General features: G+C 35.6%; 1 protein-coding gene across 3 annotated transcripts in view; it reads right to left on the reverse strand.

The window, feature by feature from the left end:
* LOC124721320 (elongation of very long chain fatty acids protein AAEL008004) overlaps window positions 1-18,473 on the reverse strand; it is a 331,184-nt gene that overhangs the window by 32,476 nt on the left and 280,235 nt on the right. Inside the window, exons 5-7 of one of the 3 annotated variants that reach the window (XM_047246230.1) lie at window positions 18,209-18,399; window positions 12,866-12,946; window positions 6,530-6,613 (exon numbers count right to left, since the gene is read on the reverse strand). In XM_047246230.1, coding sequence (XP_047102186.1) covers window positions 6,530-6,613; window positions 12,866-12,946; window positions 18,209-18,399 — 356 coding nt within the window. The remainder of the gene's footprint in view (window positions 1-6,529; window positions 6,614-12,865; window positions 12,947-18,208; window positions 18,400-18,473) is intronic. The other 2 variants (XM_047246231.1, XM_047246232.1) reach the window with 2 other exon arrangements.

Consider the following 18,473-nt stretch of genomic DNA (forward strand, 5'->3'; position numbering starts at 1 on the left):
TCAGAAATTTAAAGATGTATTGTTCCATGATCGATGCTTAGTTCACTTTGATACTGCAAAACCACTTGTATTGCAAGTTGATGCTTCCTCTTACAGAAACTGTGTTGTACTTTTGCATAGAACTGGTGATAAAGACAGACATATTGCTTTCACATCAAAAGCGTTGTCCAAAGTGCAGTGTAAATATTCACAAATTGAAAAAGAGTCATTGGCTATTGTGTATGCTGTCACCAAATTTCACCACTATTTCTATGGCAGAAAATTCTGCTAAGTAACAGATCACAAGCCTTTGCAGTCATTGATCCATCCAATGAAACCGGTTCCTGTACAAACTGTAGAAAAATTGCAAAGGTGGACTTTGTTGTTATCTCAATACCAGCACGAGATTGTGTATCGTCTGACAGCTCAACATGGTAATGTAGACACACTTTCACGTCTTCCGATTGGCACTGATATAGACTTTGACACTTCTGCTGCATCTTGTTGTCACATCAATTATCAGGATTCTGAATTGCTTCAGTCTTTTCGCTGAACCATAAGAAAATTGCACAGGCCACAGACGCTGATCCAGATTTGAACATTTTGCTCAACTACATTTGCATATCTTTGCCTCATTCCTTGCACTGTATAAAGAACTCTGTAGTGTGCTGATACTTTGCATATCAGCATGGCCTTGCTGTACAGAAAGGTGTGATTCTTGTACAAAATGTCACTTATGTTTATTCCTGTAGAAAGTCACAAAGGGGAAGAACTAGCCACCACAATTTCAAATTTTTTAAACAATTGTAACATTGCTATAAGAAATTTGAGAGGCCAATCCTATGATAATGTGTCAAATATGTCTGTATATTACAGTGGTCTACAGGTGCATATTATGAAAATAAATCACCTCTTACACTACCTACCATGTTCAGCACACTCATTGAATTTGGTTGGAGTGCACGCTGGAGAGAGCTGCTTTGGAGCTATCTCATTCTTCAGCTTTGTACAACTTTTTTGCAGCATCAACTCATTACTGACAGTTATGGTCAAACATCTTGAAAAAGATGATAAAGATAACCATTATTTGTCATTAGTTCTGGAAAGAGTCTCCAACACCAAGTCGTGTGTAAGAGGCAATGTGACTAAGGCTTTGTGAAAAGGTTACAACATTTTCCAGAAAGCTTTGCAGTGTACTGATGATGAGACTCAGACATCACAAGCGATTCATGAGGCCAGATGTCTATTAAAGGATTTGGGGGGGGGGGGGGGGGGGGGAATGCCTTAATGGCTGTTTTATGGGCTGCCATACTAGATCACATCAGTGTTGTCGGTATCTCTCTACAAAAAACAACTATTGAACTTGGAATGGCAGTTATCCTTTTAAAATCACTTTTATATTTTTTACTTTCATAGCAAGAATTATTTGATGATTATAAGGTGAAGGCAAGTGAGAAAACTGATATCCAACACAGTGATGAAAATGAGAAAGTGTGAAGAAGGAAAAGGCATCAAAATGATGGAGCTGCAGAAGACATTGTGTACAGAGGAAAGGAGAAGTTAAAAACTGAAACTTATTTGTGTGTACTACATATGCTGTGTACAGTATTGTCACAGTGACTAGAAGCTTAGGGAAATTAATTCTCTGTTTGAATTTCTAACAGATTTCTTGACAAAGTCCACTTATTAAATTACAGAGGCTTGTACAAAGCTTATTGGACATTATTCTGAGGATACCGAGCCTGAATTTATAGACAAGATTGTACAGTTCAAGTACTTCATCTTACAATTAGAGAATGCCAGAAAAGATAAAACTGTACCTGCTGAGGAATCATATAAACTGATTTTTGGTAATATGGCACAATTAATTTTCTCAAATGTAAGGACAGCATTGCAAATGTTTGGAAGTCTGATGATTACAAATACCATGGGTGAACATAACTTTTTAAAATCAGAAACTGTCTTCATTCATTAGTGTCTTGGAACTGTTTAAGTTCATTGGTGATAATGGAGGCTGAAAATGACATATTGCAAAATGTCAACTTTCAAGATGTTTGAAGTGATTTTGAATCTAAAAAATTTAGAAGAGTTAATATTTAAACTTTTGTTACTTTAAAATACAGTTTAGTAAAAATATGCATATATTCATTTGTTTCAATTTTTATTGAATAGATTGATGGTATATCTCTATAATGCATAAAACAGTTTAATTATGAATAAAACTGAGTTTTGGTAGAAAAAAATATATATTTTAGGGAGTTAGAAAATGGTAAAGGGACCTCGAGATATGTATTGCTTAGGAACCTCGACATGGTTAATCTGACCCTTCTGGCAATAACTTTTAATGTGAAAAATACCAAGTTGCATCATATCTTGGAGTTTGCACTTAACTGTGGATCCCATTATAACTGGCTGGATAAAAACCTTTGAGTTGAAGACAGCTTTACCTTATCCATAACCCAAATTCTATGCTGACAGTCTGCTGATTTCATTCAATAAAAAGTAAGTTCTGTAATCAGGCCCGGAGCACTGAACAAGGCCAAGCTGCTGCTGTGTGATCCTTTGCAACACCATATGGTATGGAGGGCATGGAGTTTGCACATGGCTCTTGCAGTCATTGTTTGCTTTCCAAACCTTTGAGCTGTTACTTCTCATTCAAGTATCTCCTCAATTGCCACCATGAGGCTGAGAGGACCCCATTCCACTGCCACAGAAAAATTCCTGCCAGTACAGACTGAACCCAGATCTTGGGCATAGCAGTCAGCCATGTCAACTGCTCAGCTGTGGAGACAAACGATTCAATAATTCTTTTAAATTTTCCTTCATTTTGCACAGGAGGGTTATGTCACATATGTATCCAAGAATTTGTTTCTGTTAATTTTGTACTTTTAGTGCCCTTTTTAAATTTTGTTTTGCTTCCTTTACTACTTCTTGGACATACAAACTTAACGTTAGAGGAAATTAACTGTGAGTCTGCCTTATGTTGTTTGTAAGATGAACTTGTCCATTTTTATATTCCGCATCTATTGCACCCACTTTATTTTTGAAGATATTTTGGTTGATTGTTTCTCTCCTCCTGTACTTTATTACAATTCGTGATTTCAGATATCTTACATTGTTGACGGCTTTCTCTAGGTCACTATAATGGTACACTGTTTTTTTCCCCTTATTCTCCTTCCATGGCTATGAAAAAAGCTACAGTTATGTCTCTGGTATCATTAATTCTCCTAAAGCTAAAATGATCTTCATAATATATGTCTTTAATTTTTCTTACTATCCTCCTGTATGTTATTCCATTTGGTGATTTACTAACGTGAGATGTCAATAGTTTTTACATTTACCTGTTCATCTGTTGATCTGCTCATTCCTTCTATAGTATAGCATTTTTTTGTATGTCTGAGGGTAGATCCCATGTTTCACAGATTTTAGACTTGAGGTTCAAGAATCTTTAAGTTACGACACTTCACTCTGATTTTACTATCTCTGAAGGTATCTCATCAGGTCCAGCCGACTTATCAGCTCAAATAATTTAGTGTTCTTTCAACAATAATCACACTACTGGACCACCTATTTCTTCCACATCAAACTCCTTTTCTTCCTTTGTTATGCTCCAAAGCACCTCTCCTCCATCACACATACATTAATTGTCCTCATGTGATCAGTTGTTGTAAAGAATCTACTGCAGCTCAAAAAGAGCAATTATGTAATAATTAGAATATCAGAAGAAAAAATGCTATTCATTACTCCACATTAAGGCTGTTTGTAGCACAAAAAGAGGGGCACAATGCTGCATTCAAAATTTTGACCACTTATCCAATGATACAAAATGTCTGCCAGACAGCAAAGTTAAATTTGAAAACTTACTGAAAAAGTTTCTTCTTGACAACTTCTCCTCTTCCACCGAAGAATTTGAATTTCTATTATGTGTAAAAGGTGGTGGGTAGGAATTACTAACTCACAGCAGTACTAAAAAAATTGTAAATGGTCAGTATGTAGCCATATTTACATGTGCATGTGTAACGTGAATGTAGAATGACTGATTCTACATCATTATGATTAATCCCACAAACAATCCATGGAACATGAAACTAATTACCAGTAAATAATTAATTAACACTCTTCCTTTTACACTTAACAGTTCTTTCCCATTATCACCTAATATGTTCTCATGAAAGCAATCTACACTGATATCTTCCCACATCATTATTTGAATTGTTGGTAATTTATTTCACTGAAAATCTTGAGTATTTCCAAATGTACCATTGGGCTTCTTTCTTGTACCTTTACTCTACCTGTGGAGACATTTTTAGCCTCAAATATTTCATTGTTTATGAAATTTCACTTCATTTCTACTGAATATTTCTCAACACTTCTGCCCAGATCAATGATAATTGTTCTGAAAAATATCCACTTTCTCTCAGTTTTTTGTTAAATGACTGCAAATTAAAGGGCTGCCGCCTAAAATGTCAGAAGGGAAAAAAATATTTTCATTTGCAAATTATGTGATTTTTCTATTAATGATGTTCCTGTGTATATGAAAAGTCACCCTGCATAAAATGATGAAACTTAATGTTTGATAGTACGCAATTTCTGGAAAAAATTGTCAGTATATTAAAGCAGTGGAAAATCAAGATGTTTTGTACTAACATTAAAAAACATTCATCATTTAATAGTTTACATCATTTACCTCATTTCTTCCGTAGCAACTAAGATTACACACAGTGAATAAAACATTCATGCAGTTACCATTAACAGTTACACAGAATGCTTGTTTGATAATATGCTAAGATTCACATTTGCACATCAGTATTCCTCACAAAAGAAAAAATTAAATATTCCTTAAATTTCAGAAATTTTGTAGCTTCATATTTACTGCAAAATTGAAAATAGGTAAAACTTTTGTCATATGACTTAAAAATTACAAGAAATCCACATTCTGTGTTTATTATCTGATAACCTGTAAGAGAACTCACAGTTAAACTTGACATAATAATACTCTATACATTCCACATACTCACATGTGCTGGCACATTAAAGGAATTGTAGCTGTCATGACTAAAATGAAACAGAGGCTTCATTATCTTCCCCAGTGAAAGATTAAGTATTTTAATGTGATAATGACATTTTATGAACACATTTATTAAATTATAGATGATATTGCACCACATCTGTACCCCAGAAAGCTTTTCATTAAGCATTATGCACTGCAAGATTGCCCATTTGCTGCTTTCTGACAATGTGCATGCAATGCTTGTAACAATCACATAACAGGTATGTTGTGTGAAACTCTATACACATATGAGGAATAGTCATAAAGTTTTAATTATCACCTTTTTTGGGGGAGGGGTGGGGGGAGGGGGAGGAAATAAAGTTACATAATTAATTTTTGTAACAATAATGGAAATTCCTGGAGGGAGCAATATGTAAAATAACATAAAGGCAACCACTCACCTATAGTTGATCGATGTGTGGAGCACGGTAACACATAACAGAAAATAGCATTCACACTAGCTTTTGAGCACTAGCTCTTTTTCCAGCAATAGTACACACTCTCATGTACACAACCACACAGACACTCAAACCGACTCTCCCATGGCCACAGGAGTGTGTGTTTGGCTTTCTGTTTGGTTGTGTGTGTGAATGTGTGTACTATTACTGGAAAAGAGCTAGTGCTTGGTAGCTTGTTTAAATATTGTTTTCTGTCGTGTGTTACTGTGCTCCATGCATCAATCTGTTATAGGCAAATGGTTGTCTTTCCCTTATTTTAAATAACTGATTTTTTGTTTGTTTACAGGTATGCATCCACAGTCCCAGTGCAGACTGAAATCTCCACACCACAGTACTGTTGCACACTGCTAGAGGAACCAAAACAAATTGGCACAGGGTATAAAGTAAGTGGAGTATCTTGCAGTAATTAGTTTTTAGCAGTGGTGGAAATGTCGCAACTATGTTAGGCGGTAGCCATCATGGTTGATCTGACACAGTTGTAGTAGTTTAATTGATGCTGGGAACAAATCACTGCATGTTACTCCATTTTGTCAATGGGCTGCACTATTTTGTTTTGCCAACTAGGGCATGGAACAGTACTGTGGCATGAGGACTTTGATTATACCAGGTCTGCAGACATGTATTTGTAAAACAATCAAACATTAATTATGTAACTTTATTTTTGTTTTTGAAGTGATGATTAAATGATAGGAAATGTAAAGTATAACAATAAACACAGAAATGAATGACATTTGATGTAATTTCATGCAGTAATACAAGCCAAATGTGAATGCTAATTTTAATAGTAATGAATAACTAGAAAAAAGTCTACAGCCCACTATAGTGTTTTAGAAAGGTTTAAGTATGCAATAGCTTACATAATTCATAATTTCTCAAATAATTATATGTATTCTTGAAAGCCAATGAGTAATATATATTTAGCCTCTTTATTACTGCAATTGCTTGAAATATTCTCTGATTATTGATAAACATTGATTAGTGGGCAGCATATTTTTTCCCAGAATGAATGTAGGAAGCTCCTTTCATGACACAATGAACTCACCCTTAATGTCTTGGGATTATTTGAATAGTCGACAGGTTGACAACGGAAATTATACAGGCCTGTTAACCAACCTGACATGCTTATCTGCAAAACAAGTACCATTATATACTTGGATGGAATCTAAATATAAGCAGACACAACAAGCACTTCACTTTACTCCTTATTTCTTTCCAAAGGACGAACTCTGGAAATGTTTCTGTAGAAATATGGCTGATACATTCTGCAGCAGTTTTCATGTTAAAATTTTAGTTAATTTAGAAATTGAAAATTCAAAGCATTAGAGAGAATTAAGATACATAAAAGACCATGCTCTAGGGGTGATAAATTAGCTCAATTCTTTTGACAGGTGTAAGCATGAAAACTGAAATTTGAACTTTTCCCTTTTATACAGGAAAGGCAGTTGATATGAACCAAAGGTCACAATAAACACAGTGACATTTGTCCAATAATAAATGAACACAGTAAAGAAATAGTGTGTAGACAAACCTACACAGAAAATATGAAGGAGGCAACTGTCTGTTCAAGAGGTGACAGTCACAAACAGGAAAAGCTTAGAATAACACAAAATGGGAACTATGAAAAAAAGAGGTAAAAGGGGAAAGTGAAAACAAAAATAAAGCAATTATGGCTGAAGAAGCAAGTAATTGATTTAAGAAATAAGAAGGTCACAAAAACAGTGAGAAGTGATGTAAATGTAGGACAAAATGAATACAAACATATGATACACAAGGTGTCAAAAAAGAAAAATGAGGAGAAAAGGAAAAAACACAGCAGCTAGAAGACAACTTTGCCATAGGAGGCATGTCAGGATTTATGTAACAGAAATTTGAGGAAGAAAGAGGAGTTGAGGAGCCTAATATTAGCTAAGAGGTATTGCAGAAAATGGTATGGTATTTCTTTATAGAATTCATATACTTTTCCTTACTTTGTTTATGTCTTACATTTATGAAGGATGAAATTATAGTTCCAAAAACTGAATGCTTAACACTATCTATATATGTGTCTACATAGAATTTAACTTATGATAAGCATGGTTCCTTTATCTATCTTTATTCATTTTAGTTACTGTACCATTTTCTGGTTACACTTTCGTAAAGCAATGATTATAACACTCTTCTTTCACCATGTTAGATATGAATATCAACTACATTAACAAAACTGGACAGCAAACTACAAATTCATTACTACAACCACATAAACATGCATCTTTTACAAACATATACTTATGAGTATTTTGATAAAGCATATTGAAAGTATTCCTTCTGTTTCTTCCAGAGTAACATAATTTGAATTGTTTTATTTAGCTTACACAAGTCAAAATGTATAATTTCTATGTTATGTAAAAATTCAGCATTAACGTGTATGGTGTTACAACTTTCACTTATTTGTCATGTTTTCCTCAAAAATATACACAAATAAACAGTAGTATTATACTTGCAGAAAAGTTTGTTAATGTGGTAAAAAATTACTCATTTCTGTCAGTTTCAGATGATTAGAATAAATTCAGCAACTGATATTCATTGAAATTCCGACTGGAATAGTCATCACTACGAAAGTAATTTTTTGTAGCCACAGTATTTTAAAGACTATAATTAAAAGCAATATTTATTATGACAATATTCATTATAAAAAAGTTATTCACAAATTTAGTGCCCCCAAAACGCACATTTTTAACTTCCATAAACAAAAAGCTTAAAAATCTGAGAATAAATCTTTTACTACCCAAAATCCATTATGAGTGATTTTGGAACTAGTCAACTGAAGTGCTGCTCCAGCTATTATGAATCTCTCTGGTTTTTATATTGATTAAAATGCAAACAAATAAACAACATGGTGAAAAATTATTGCACATCACTCTAGGTGTACCATAAATTTTCACCAGTACTGGGAGAACTGCACAATTTAGATGAAAATCGTAGCTTACGGCTATTCAGAAAGATTAACAATTTGTACACTTTCCTCATACCAGAGGAAATGTACACCAGCAAGACCAGAAATGCAACTGAAATTGATGTACAAATATATTTAGATGATGAGCACAAAAGCCAAAAGGAAGCTCATGTACTTAATGATCAAGTTGTGTGGTCGGTATCCTAACACTGCACTCATAGCAAGGTCCTAGGTGTTTTATTTTTGTATTGTTTTCTACTTGTGTGTAAGATGTGTCAAATGTGTGACTATATGCTTCAGATAACATTAAAGAGTACAATACTTGTGAAGAGCAGTGTTCTGCTGATGTCTGCATGAATGAATGAAAAATGAAAGAAGGGCAGAATCTAATACAGTATCACATATAACTTTGTCTTCTCAAATGGCACTAAGGCATTCACTATATTTTTGTGTCTATATCTCCATCCACACTCTTCAAATCTCTGTAACATTAGTGTTAAAGGGTGCTTACTACTTTTCCAAATCTTAAGCATTTGCCATGTTCCATTCACAAATGGGGTACATGAAGAATGAATACTCGTCTATGTCAGCAGTTATTATCTTCATTTAAAAAAGTTCTTATTTTACAGTACAGTTGTGAGAAGTTCAGAATTTAATCCTGGATGAGGGGACATAATGAGGGGATAAAAACTGTACTGCACATGTCATCATTTTTTCCGCTCCTATACCAGCTCAAGGCTATGGATGCTACAGAGCTGTGATTTAGAGAAATCATAAAAAAATATAGTTCAACTGACTGAAACTAATTTTTAAAAATAAGAAAAGTAAAATGTACCCTGTCAGATATGGTGTCCTACACAAAATATTATATGCCACTGTCTACATGAAAGGGGAAAATACAAGTTTTTTGCAATGCAAAGACATACAATGAGGGAACAAAACTCATGGGATACCCTCTAATATCCTGTTGGACCTCGTTTTGCCAGGCATAGTGCAGGAACTAAATGTGGCATGGACTCAACAAGTTGTTGGAAGTCCTCTCCAGGAATATTGAGCCATGGTGGCTCTATAACCATCCATAATTGCAGAAGTTTTGCCAGTGATGTATTTTGTGCATGAACTGACCTCTTGATTATGTCCCATACATGTTCAGTGTGATTCATGTCAGGATATCTGAGTGGCCAAAACATTTGCTCAAATTATCCGCAATTTTCTTCAATGAACAATAGTGGCCAGATGGCATGGTGCATTGTTATCCATAAAAACTCCATCTTCGTTAAGTAACATGAATGGCTGCAAATGGACTCCAAATAGCTGAACATAACAATTTCCAGTCAATGGATGGTGCACTTGGACCAGAAGACCCAGTCCATTCCAAGTAAACATAGCCCACACCATCAGCGAGTCATCACCAGCCTGTACAGTGCCTCATTGACAACTTGGGTCCATGGCTTCATGTGGTCTGCACCACACTTGAACCCTGCCATCAGCTCTTACCAGCTGAATCTAGGATTCATCTGATCAGGCCACAGTTTTCCTGTCATCTAGGGTCCAACCAATGTGGTTACAAGGTCATGATAGGTACTGTAGGTGACGTGCTTTTATCAAAGACAGGTTGTCTGCTACCATAGACCATTAAGACCAAATTTCTCTGCACTATTATAATGGATAAATTTGTCATACATCCCACATTTTTTCTGTGGTTATTTCAAGCAGTGTTGCTAGTCTGTTAGCACTGACAATTCTCCAAAATCGCTGCTGCTCTCCACCGTTAAGTGAAGGCTGTCAGTCAATGCATTGTCAGTGAGAGGTAATGCCTGAAATCTGGTATTCTCAGCATACTCTTGAAACTGTGAATCTCAGAATACTGAATTTCCTAACGATTTCTGAAATGGTATTCCCCATGGATCTATCTCCAACTACCATTTTGTGTTCGAAGTCTGTTAATTGCTGTTATGCAGCCATAATCATGTTGGAATCCTTTTTCATATAAATAACCCAAGTACAAATGACAGCTCTACTAATGCACTGCCCTTTCATACTTTGTAAAAGCGATACTACCGCCATCTGTGTATGTGGAAATCACTGTCCCATAACTTTTGTCACCTCAGTGTAATCATACAACAGGGACCAAGCAAATGAGGCAGTGCTGTTGTTAAGATGCTGACCTCATATTATGGAGATTAGAGTTTGCTCTGTCTGGCCATCCTGATTTAATTTTTCTGTAATTTTCCTAAATCATTTTAGGTAAATGCCACGACGATTTCTTCATCAAAGCCATGGCAGACCATCTATCCTATCCTTACAATGCATACTTATATGTTTAGGATGCATGAATATTTTTTAGCTATTTATTTTCATTTTATTGTGATGACAAATCAAGTATCATTATCAGGTGATTCCTCAATGAATATATGTGTGAGCTCAACTTTAGAGTGGAACAAAATATTAGCATAAAGGGAGACATGCTGCATTTGGGAGCTTAGTTTTACTAGAAAGAATCATTTATATCATGTGTGAAGTTTACATAGAGATAAGAGGCCTATGGATGGCAGTTGTGTGGTGATTGTAGTAGCAGTATAACTATGTGATGATATGTGATACAGGAACTTGTCTCTAGCCTGCTCTGATAAAGTCACTGTTCATCCTTAATCCACTATATTTGCTTTCCAAGCCCCTTCTGTTCTTTATATGCCATCTTTATCAAGTTTCATATCCCCAATTCTGTCACAGTGGTGAGTACTGGACTCCTATCTGAGGGACTGGCACTTCAAATCCCTGTCTGGCTATCCAGATTTAGGTTTCTCATGGTTTCTGTAAATTACTAAAGGCAAATACCTGGGCAGTTCCTTTGAAAAGGACATGGCCCAAGAACTTAACCAAAAACAAAGCAATGTTTTTAATCTTGTTTCTATGTATGTTGGTTGGTTGGTTGGTTTGGGGAAGGAAACCAGACAGCGTGGTCATCGGTCTCATTGGATTAGAGAAGGATGGGGAAGGAAGTCGGCCATGCCCTTTCAGAGGAACAGTCCCGGCATTTGCCTGGAGTGATTTAGGGAAATCACGGAAAACCTAAATCAGAATGGCTGGACGCGGGATTGAACCGTCATCCTCCCGAATGCGAGTCCAGTGTCTAACCATTGCGCCACCTCGCTCGGTTCTATGTATGTCAACTATTCCGTGCCTCTAGTACACAGTGAGTGGATACCTTCACTCCTTCCATCATTTGTATTCCACATGACCTACCAGTATCATATTAATATCTCTAGGAAAGTTAGATGAACTGACCATTGGATACATTGTGTGAAGATTCTGTTACATTTTCTCCTGATGCTGTTTCAACAGATTCCTAAACCATGCACAGGTAATATAAGTTATGGCTTATCTATAAAAATAAGAGGTTTGTTGTAATTGTTCCTGTACCTTCACCCAATAGCACAGTCTGCAGGAAGTAAACACCAATTCTTGTTTCCTCAGAACACTTCAGACAGCAATGAAACTGAGTTACACATAATATATTCATCTAAACATCTAGCCAGCAATGCAGTGATAATTACTCTTCAGGGAGAAGCTCACATTCTAGAAACACAGATACACAGCACTCACGTATGTTGTTAATTAAGCCATTAGTATCATGTGGTAAAAGGCTTCAGTGTTAATGTTCAATCACAGTTAATAAATGACATCTATACACACCCCAATTCCTCCACAACAAACACCTCATGCGAGTCAAGCATTTACCATTAAGCAAACAAAGTACATACAAAGTGGTAATGCAGTAATGAGATACTGATGAGTCAATGGAAAAATGATATCATAGGGGAAAATAATTTAGCATTTTCAGTTTGGCAGATTTACAGCAACTATGTTTTAGCAACAGAAAAGAAGAAAATTTTACATTAAAAATATTTTATATTGACAAAATTCAGTGAAAAAGTAAATATCCACAATTTATCTCGAATGTATATATGTACAGAAAAGAGTTGTTAAAAATAACTGAAGTGACATGTGATTGATCCACCATGTGATGATGTTTTTGCAGTGTTTTAACAGCATTTCACTGCATTCATGGAACATGGAATGTATATTCCATTAGGAGAACGCTTAGTTTCATCTATCAAAGACAGGATAAGCAATTTTTCATCAAAATTCTGCTAAAATACCATCACCTGGAGGAATCACAAGCTACTTTTTTTTAAAATTTGAAGTTAGAGAAAATATATACTAACTTTTTATACAGAAGTATTATACCAGCACATGTCGTATTTATTTTGAGTATGCAGTTTCAGATTTTGCTTTAAATGAGTTAAAATTAGGCTTATTTAAAATTTGAATATTGTTAAAATTTCCAAAGAAGAAAAAGGTACATAGCTGTATGTACCTATACTTCCTAGACTGAAATTCCAGGCAGTATCATAAGTTTACAGAGTGGGCACAGTGACTCACCCTGACAGCTAAAGGGTTGTCGGAGTAGTCGATAGGCTGGCACCGGAAGCTGTATTCAGTCAGCCATCCACTCATGAGACACTGAGAGAAACAAGCTGTTAAATTCCATTCACCGAAAGCTACTCTATGTGCACTGTTTCCCCACAGAATGAAGAAGTGCCTTCTCCTGGAGAGTTTTCATTACTCACATATTAATTTTGATAGAATTTCACATGTGTATTTCTAGATATGTACATTGACATCAAGACCTACTCTTCTGCATTTACTGATATATTTATTTCAATAAAATTTCACACTTGTTTATGTACATACGGATATTGATACCAAGAGTTAACCCTTTGAAATTTGGTCATAATGATAAAATTAAAGCAATCTGAACAGATATTTGTTTGTTCTTTTGATGTCTTCTGACCAAATTGTAGTTAATTTGTACAGTGATGTATGTTATATCTATGCAAAATAATTTGTCATCAGCCAGTCTATTATCTTCATTATTTTGGCCTTATGCTGCAGGAAGATGAAAAAATACCATAGTGTTAAATATTAGAAAAGTTATGTATCATGGCTGCTGTTTAACTGTAGCATGGATGAAACTTTAGTTTCATTAATTCATTAACATGCTGTCTCTGCATCAAAAAGTTCAACAATACTTTCACATATAGACCTACTTCTGATAATATTTTTAAGTAACTCACTGAATAATTGTTCTTTCAGGTGTTTAAATAAACACGTGATGTTTTCATCAAGGAATAGTCATACTTTCTGGTCAAGAAAGTTTCACTGTTCATGGAAGATTTGTAAAGTATCTCCGACAGCAAAAATCCAAAATTTTAGACAGTGACTGGACAGCATATTCCTGAATCTTTTGACTTTATTTAACAACATTGAGTTTTCCCAGTTCTCATGAGACAAATACTCTCTCGCTGTTAAATAGGAAACTAATGAAAATATGTATTCCAAGGATGGATTACAGCAATGTGGTAGCCTGAAAAGTGCAGTTATATTGATGGTAAATGGAATGCAGTAGGCTGGGAGTTACATAATCTCATCTTTTGTGCAGAATGTATATATAAAACTGGGTATTTATTTTCATTCATTCACTATCACTTCAGGTAACACAAAGTCTAGTTTAACTGCCATAATGTCACACATGGTTCTCTGCCCTTCGATTAACTTTTCCAATAATAATTTTCTAGTGTGATACAGTGGTATAATGGTGTCTGCTGCCATTAAAAATCTTCTGCAATTATTATTCTTCAGTTTGCCACATTAATTTCTAGTTCATGAAATTTTATATTTGAACACAATTGAAGCACTGCTGTTGTTGTTTCAGGGGCATTTGGCTTCAAAGTCATAAATATGCACTGGAATGCAGATATAGATGTAAACTGCAATGTGTTACTTTCTCCATTGCTACTGGAATGAAGTCATATATTTCCAGATTGTTATCTTCATATCACCTACGTTCTCATAGTCAATATACTTCAATGATATAGTATGTTCCAATTTTCTTTCTATAAAAATAATGATAAGGGTTTATTGTTCTGTGAACCATTCATCATCTTTCTGGAGTTTTTTGTATCAAAATTATTATAGTATGTCAACACACAAAAAGCAAACTAAAAACAAAACAACACTGAAATTAGCATTTATCATAGTAGCTGTTCAGATCATCTCTTCCACTTCGTTTTATGAAATTAATTACCTTAGGTGCAGAACAGATTCATGTAAATTCAGGAAAATGTAAGTTAGGTAACCCTTTTTACTACTAGTCATTTACAACTCTGTAGCAATACTGAATGATTTGGAGAGCCAAGAAAGTACTGAACAATAAACTAAGCTTGTTAAATACACTGAAACACAAAGTTTTAGTAACAATAGTAACAGTCTCCATTAGTTTTTTCTCTGCTCAGTAGAGGAATTTTAATATAAATCAAAAACATTTAGAAGCAATAGACAAATTATTTTTGCCATTTGGTGAAAAACTGAAAAGGTGACAAACAGCTGAACTAAAAAGCAAGCTGTTCTGGTAGCAAACACTCAAAGCATGAAATGCAGAAGAAGAAAATCTTATACTTGACTCAAGGAAGAACAAAATAAAAGAGGGTAGAATTATTTCAAAGTTTTAACATTTCATATATTTGAAACATGTACATTAATATACTAAGGCTTTGCATCATATAAGGATTATGTGCAACAACAAAATGTATTATTATGAAATAACACATCATTCAGCTAATGTATCTTGATTAAAAATCTGTTTTAAAGAAAAATCTGATTTTGTAAATGAAACGAGAAACTGTATTTTGAATAAGTTACTTAAATCTAAGGAAAAAATTAAATTAAAACCAATTTCTTGAAATTTATATGTACAACAAGTAAATCAACATTTTCAAAGCAGTTGCACAGTTCATCCTTCACATTCACACAACATTACAACTGAATCAGAAAGTGGAGAGAAAGCTAAGCACCAGTTAAGTGCAGAAACAGTTTAAAGAGAGAAAGATTATTTTGTAGTTGAAGTTCATCACCGGAGGACAGAATACCGTACTAAAATAAGACATTTCACTTATTCTGTGCATGTTTATTTACAGTGCTTGTCCAAAATCCTATTTACAAGTGTAAGTGATTTTTAACCTTCACCCATAAGCTGTAATTAGGTTTTTGCACATCATTCCATACACTTTTCTTTCATTTTACTTAAATTGTAGTATGTTCCCATGAAAGAATGGTCTTCCAATCTGTAGTAACATTATTTACAGAGGTTAAGAAATAATGCCTTTATTCTGTTCAGCAATACCCACTTTTAGGCAATGCTGGTACTGGTATGTCAAATTCAGCTAATTTATTTATTCTGAAATGGAGATCAGTCTGAGGGACTTAAAATACATTCACTTCACTTCTGATAACATGTGACATCCATATTAGCCTCCCCCCCTCCAACCCCCCCCCCCCCTACCATCTCCCCATAACTCTGTGATTAAAAGAATTTGTTTATTAATTTGGCTGACAGTGCATACACCTGTATTCAAATTATTTGAAGCTTGCTTGATGCAATAGTTCAAACTTAATTGACAACTTTCAACAGATGGCTATATGAGGGACCACCATGTCGTGTTTGATAATTATTTGAGGAATTAGCTATACTGACAGAGTAACAGCAGGTGTTTCATCACAGAAATAGGAAATTCTTATACAATTTACTTCTGTAGATAATTGTGCAAAGATAATTGTACAAAGATTCAGCTATATCACTGCTTACTATTATTATCTGATTATTACTGAGCAGTATTACCACACATTGGTAAAACAGTTTCACATGAACTCATGTGGACATGTTACTAAAAAGATAATCTACTCTCCTTTGAAGTGTCTCATATAGTGCTGATGGCTAAATTTCCCATCTTCATTTATTATTTATACTTTTCAAATGACTTTCATATCATCAGGCTACACTGCTGTTCTGATGATCAGAAAATGTATTGCGTTCTGTGTGTATTTGAAGAGAAACTTGACTAACACACTATAAGGCTACTCTAGCCTCACATACTCTGAAAGACCTTCCAAATAGGACTGCACATATTACATTCACTGATAATGGTGCTCTGCTGAAACTTGAAGACTAGTCAAAATATTTCTTACTTAGTTTAAGGGAGGCAAGTTGTATGCTTCATACATTTACATGCTCAGTATGCAACTATTAACATTGTATACAGGGTGTTACAAAAAGGTACGGCCAAACTTTCAGGAAACATTCCTCACACACAAATAAAGAAAAGATGTTATGTGGACACGTGTATGGAAACGCTTAATTTCCATGTTAGAGCTCACTTTAGTTTCGTCAGTATGTACTGTACTTCCTCGATTCACCACCAGTTGGCCCAATTGAAGGAAGGTAATGTTGACTTCGGTGCTTGTGTTGACATGCAACTCATCACGAACGTGGTTTTGCCATCAGTGCAACGTTTACAAATGCAGAGTTGGCAGATGCCCATTTGATGTATGGATTAGCACGGGGCAATAGCCGTGGCGCGGTACGTTTGTATCGAGACAGATTTCCAGAATGAGGGTGTCCCGGCAGGAAGACGTTCGAAGTAATTGATCGGCGTCTTAGGGAGCACGGAATATTCCAGCCTATGACTCGCGACTGGGGAAGACCTAGAACGACAAGGACACCTGCAATGGACGGAACAATTCTTCGTGCAGTTGACGATAACCCTAATGTCAGTGTCAGAGAAGTTGCTGCTGTACAAGGTAATGTTGACCACGTCACTGTATGGACAGTGCTACGGGAGAACCAGTTGTTTCCGTACAGTGTACAGCGTGTGCAGGCACTATCAGCAGCTGATGGGCCTCCACGAGTACACTTCTGCGAATGGTTCATCCAACAATGTGTCAATCCTCATTTCAGTGCAAATGTTCTCTTTACGGATGAAGCTTCATTCCAACGTGATCAAATTGTAAATTTTCACAATCAACATGTGTGGGCTGACGAGAATCCGCACACAATTGTGCAATCACGTCATCCACACAGATTTTCTGTGAGCGTTTGGGCAGGCATTGTTGGTGATGTCTTGTTGGGCCCCATGTTCTTCCACCTAAGCTCAACTGAGCACGTTATCATGATTTCATACGGGATACTCTCCCTGTGCTGCTAGAACATGTACCTTTACAAGTACGACACAATATGTGGTTCATGCACGATGGAGCTCCTGCACATTTCAGTCGAAGTGTTCGTACGCTTCTCAACAACAGATTCAGTGACCGATGGATTGGTAGAGGCAGACCAATTCCGCGGCCTCCATGCTCTTGTGACCTCAACCCTCTTGACTTTCATTTATGGGGGCATTTGAAAGCTCTTGTCTACACAACCCCGGTACCAAATGTAGAGACCCTTCGTGCTCGTATTGTGGACGGCTGTGATACAATACGCCATTCTCCAGGTCTGCATCAGTGCATCAGGGATTCCATGCGATGGAGGGTGGATGCATGTATTCTCGCTAAGGGAGGACATTTTGAACATTTCCTGTAACAAAGTGTTTGAAGTCACGCTAGTACGTTCTGTTGCTGTGTGTTTCCATTCCATGATTAATGTGATTTCAAGAGAAGTAATAAAATGAGCTCTAACATGGAAAGTAAGCGTTTCCGGACACGTATCCACGTAACATAATTTCTTTCTTTGTGTGTGAAGAATGTTTCGTGAAAGTTTGGCCATACCTTTTTGTAACACCCTGTACATCTGTTTGTGTGTGTGGTTTTCCGATATTTCATTTAAACTATGAACTTACAACACACATGCTCTTCAAACAAGGTATGCTGGAATGTTTGTGTACTATTACTTACCTCGTAAAAAAGCCATGCACTGAATATAACTTGGAAAAAGTTGTATGCAATCAGTAGATTTTTTAGCTCGAATGGTTTACGATTTTCCATAAGTCTTGGGCCAAGTACTTTTACAATATATACATATGTGAGACAGATTGCAGCAGTAGGGAATGGGCTTGACATTAGGAACCATTTGCTAGTCCTCGGATCTGCAAACATTTTAGAAATGTCAAAATCATGTACATAATCTAATGAAGTTATAATACAACAAATATTTAACCTG

The sequence above is a fragment of the Schistocerca piceifrons genome, chromosome X (genome assembly GCF_021461385.2).
Source record: "Schistocerca piceifrons isolate TAMUIC-IGC-003096 chromosome X, iqSchPice1.1, whole genome shotgun sequence".
Lineage (NCBI taxonomy): Eukaryota > Metazoa > Arthropoda > Insecta > Orthoptera > Acrididae > Schistocerca > Schistocerca piceifrons.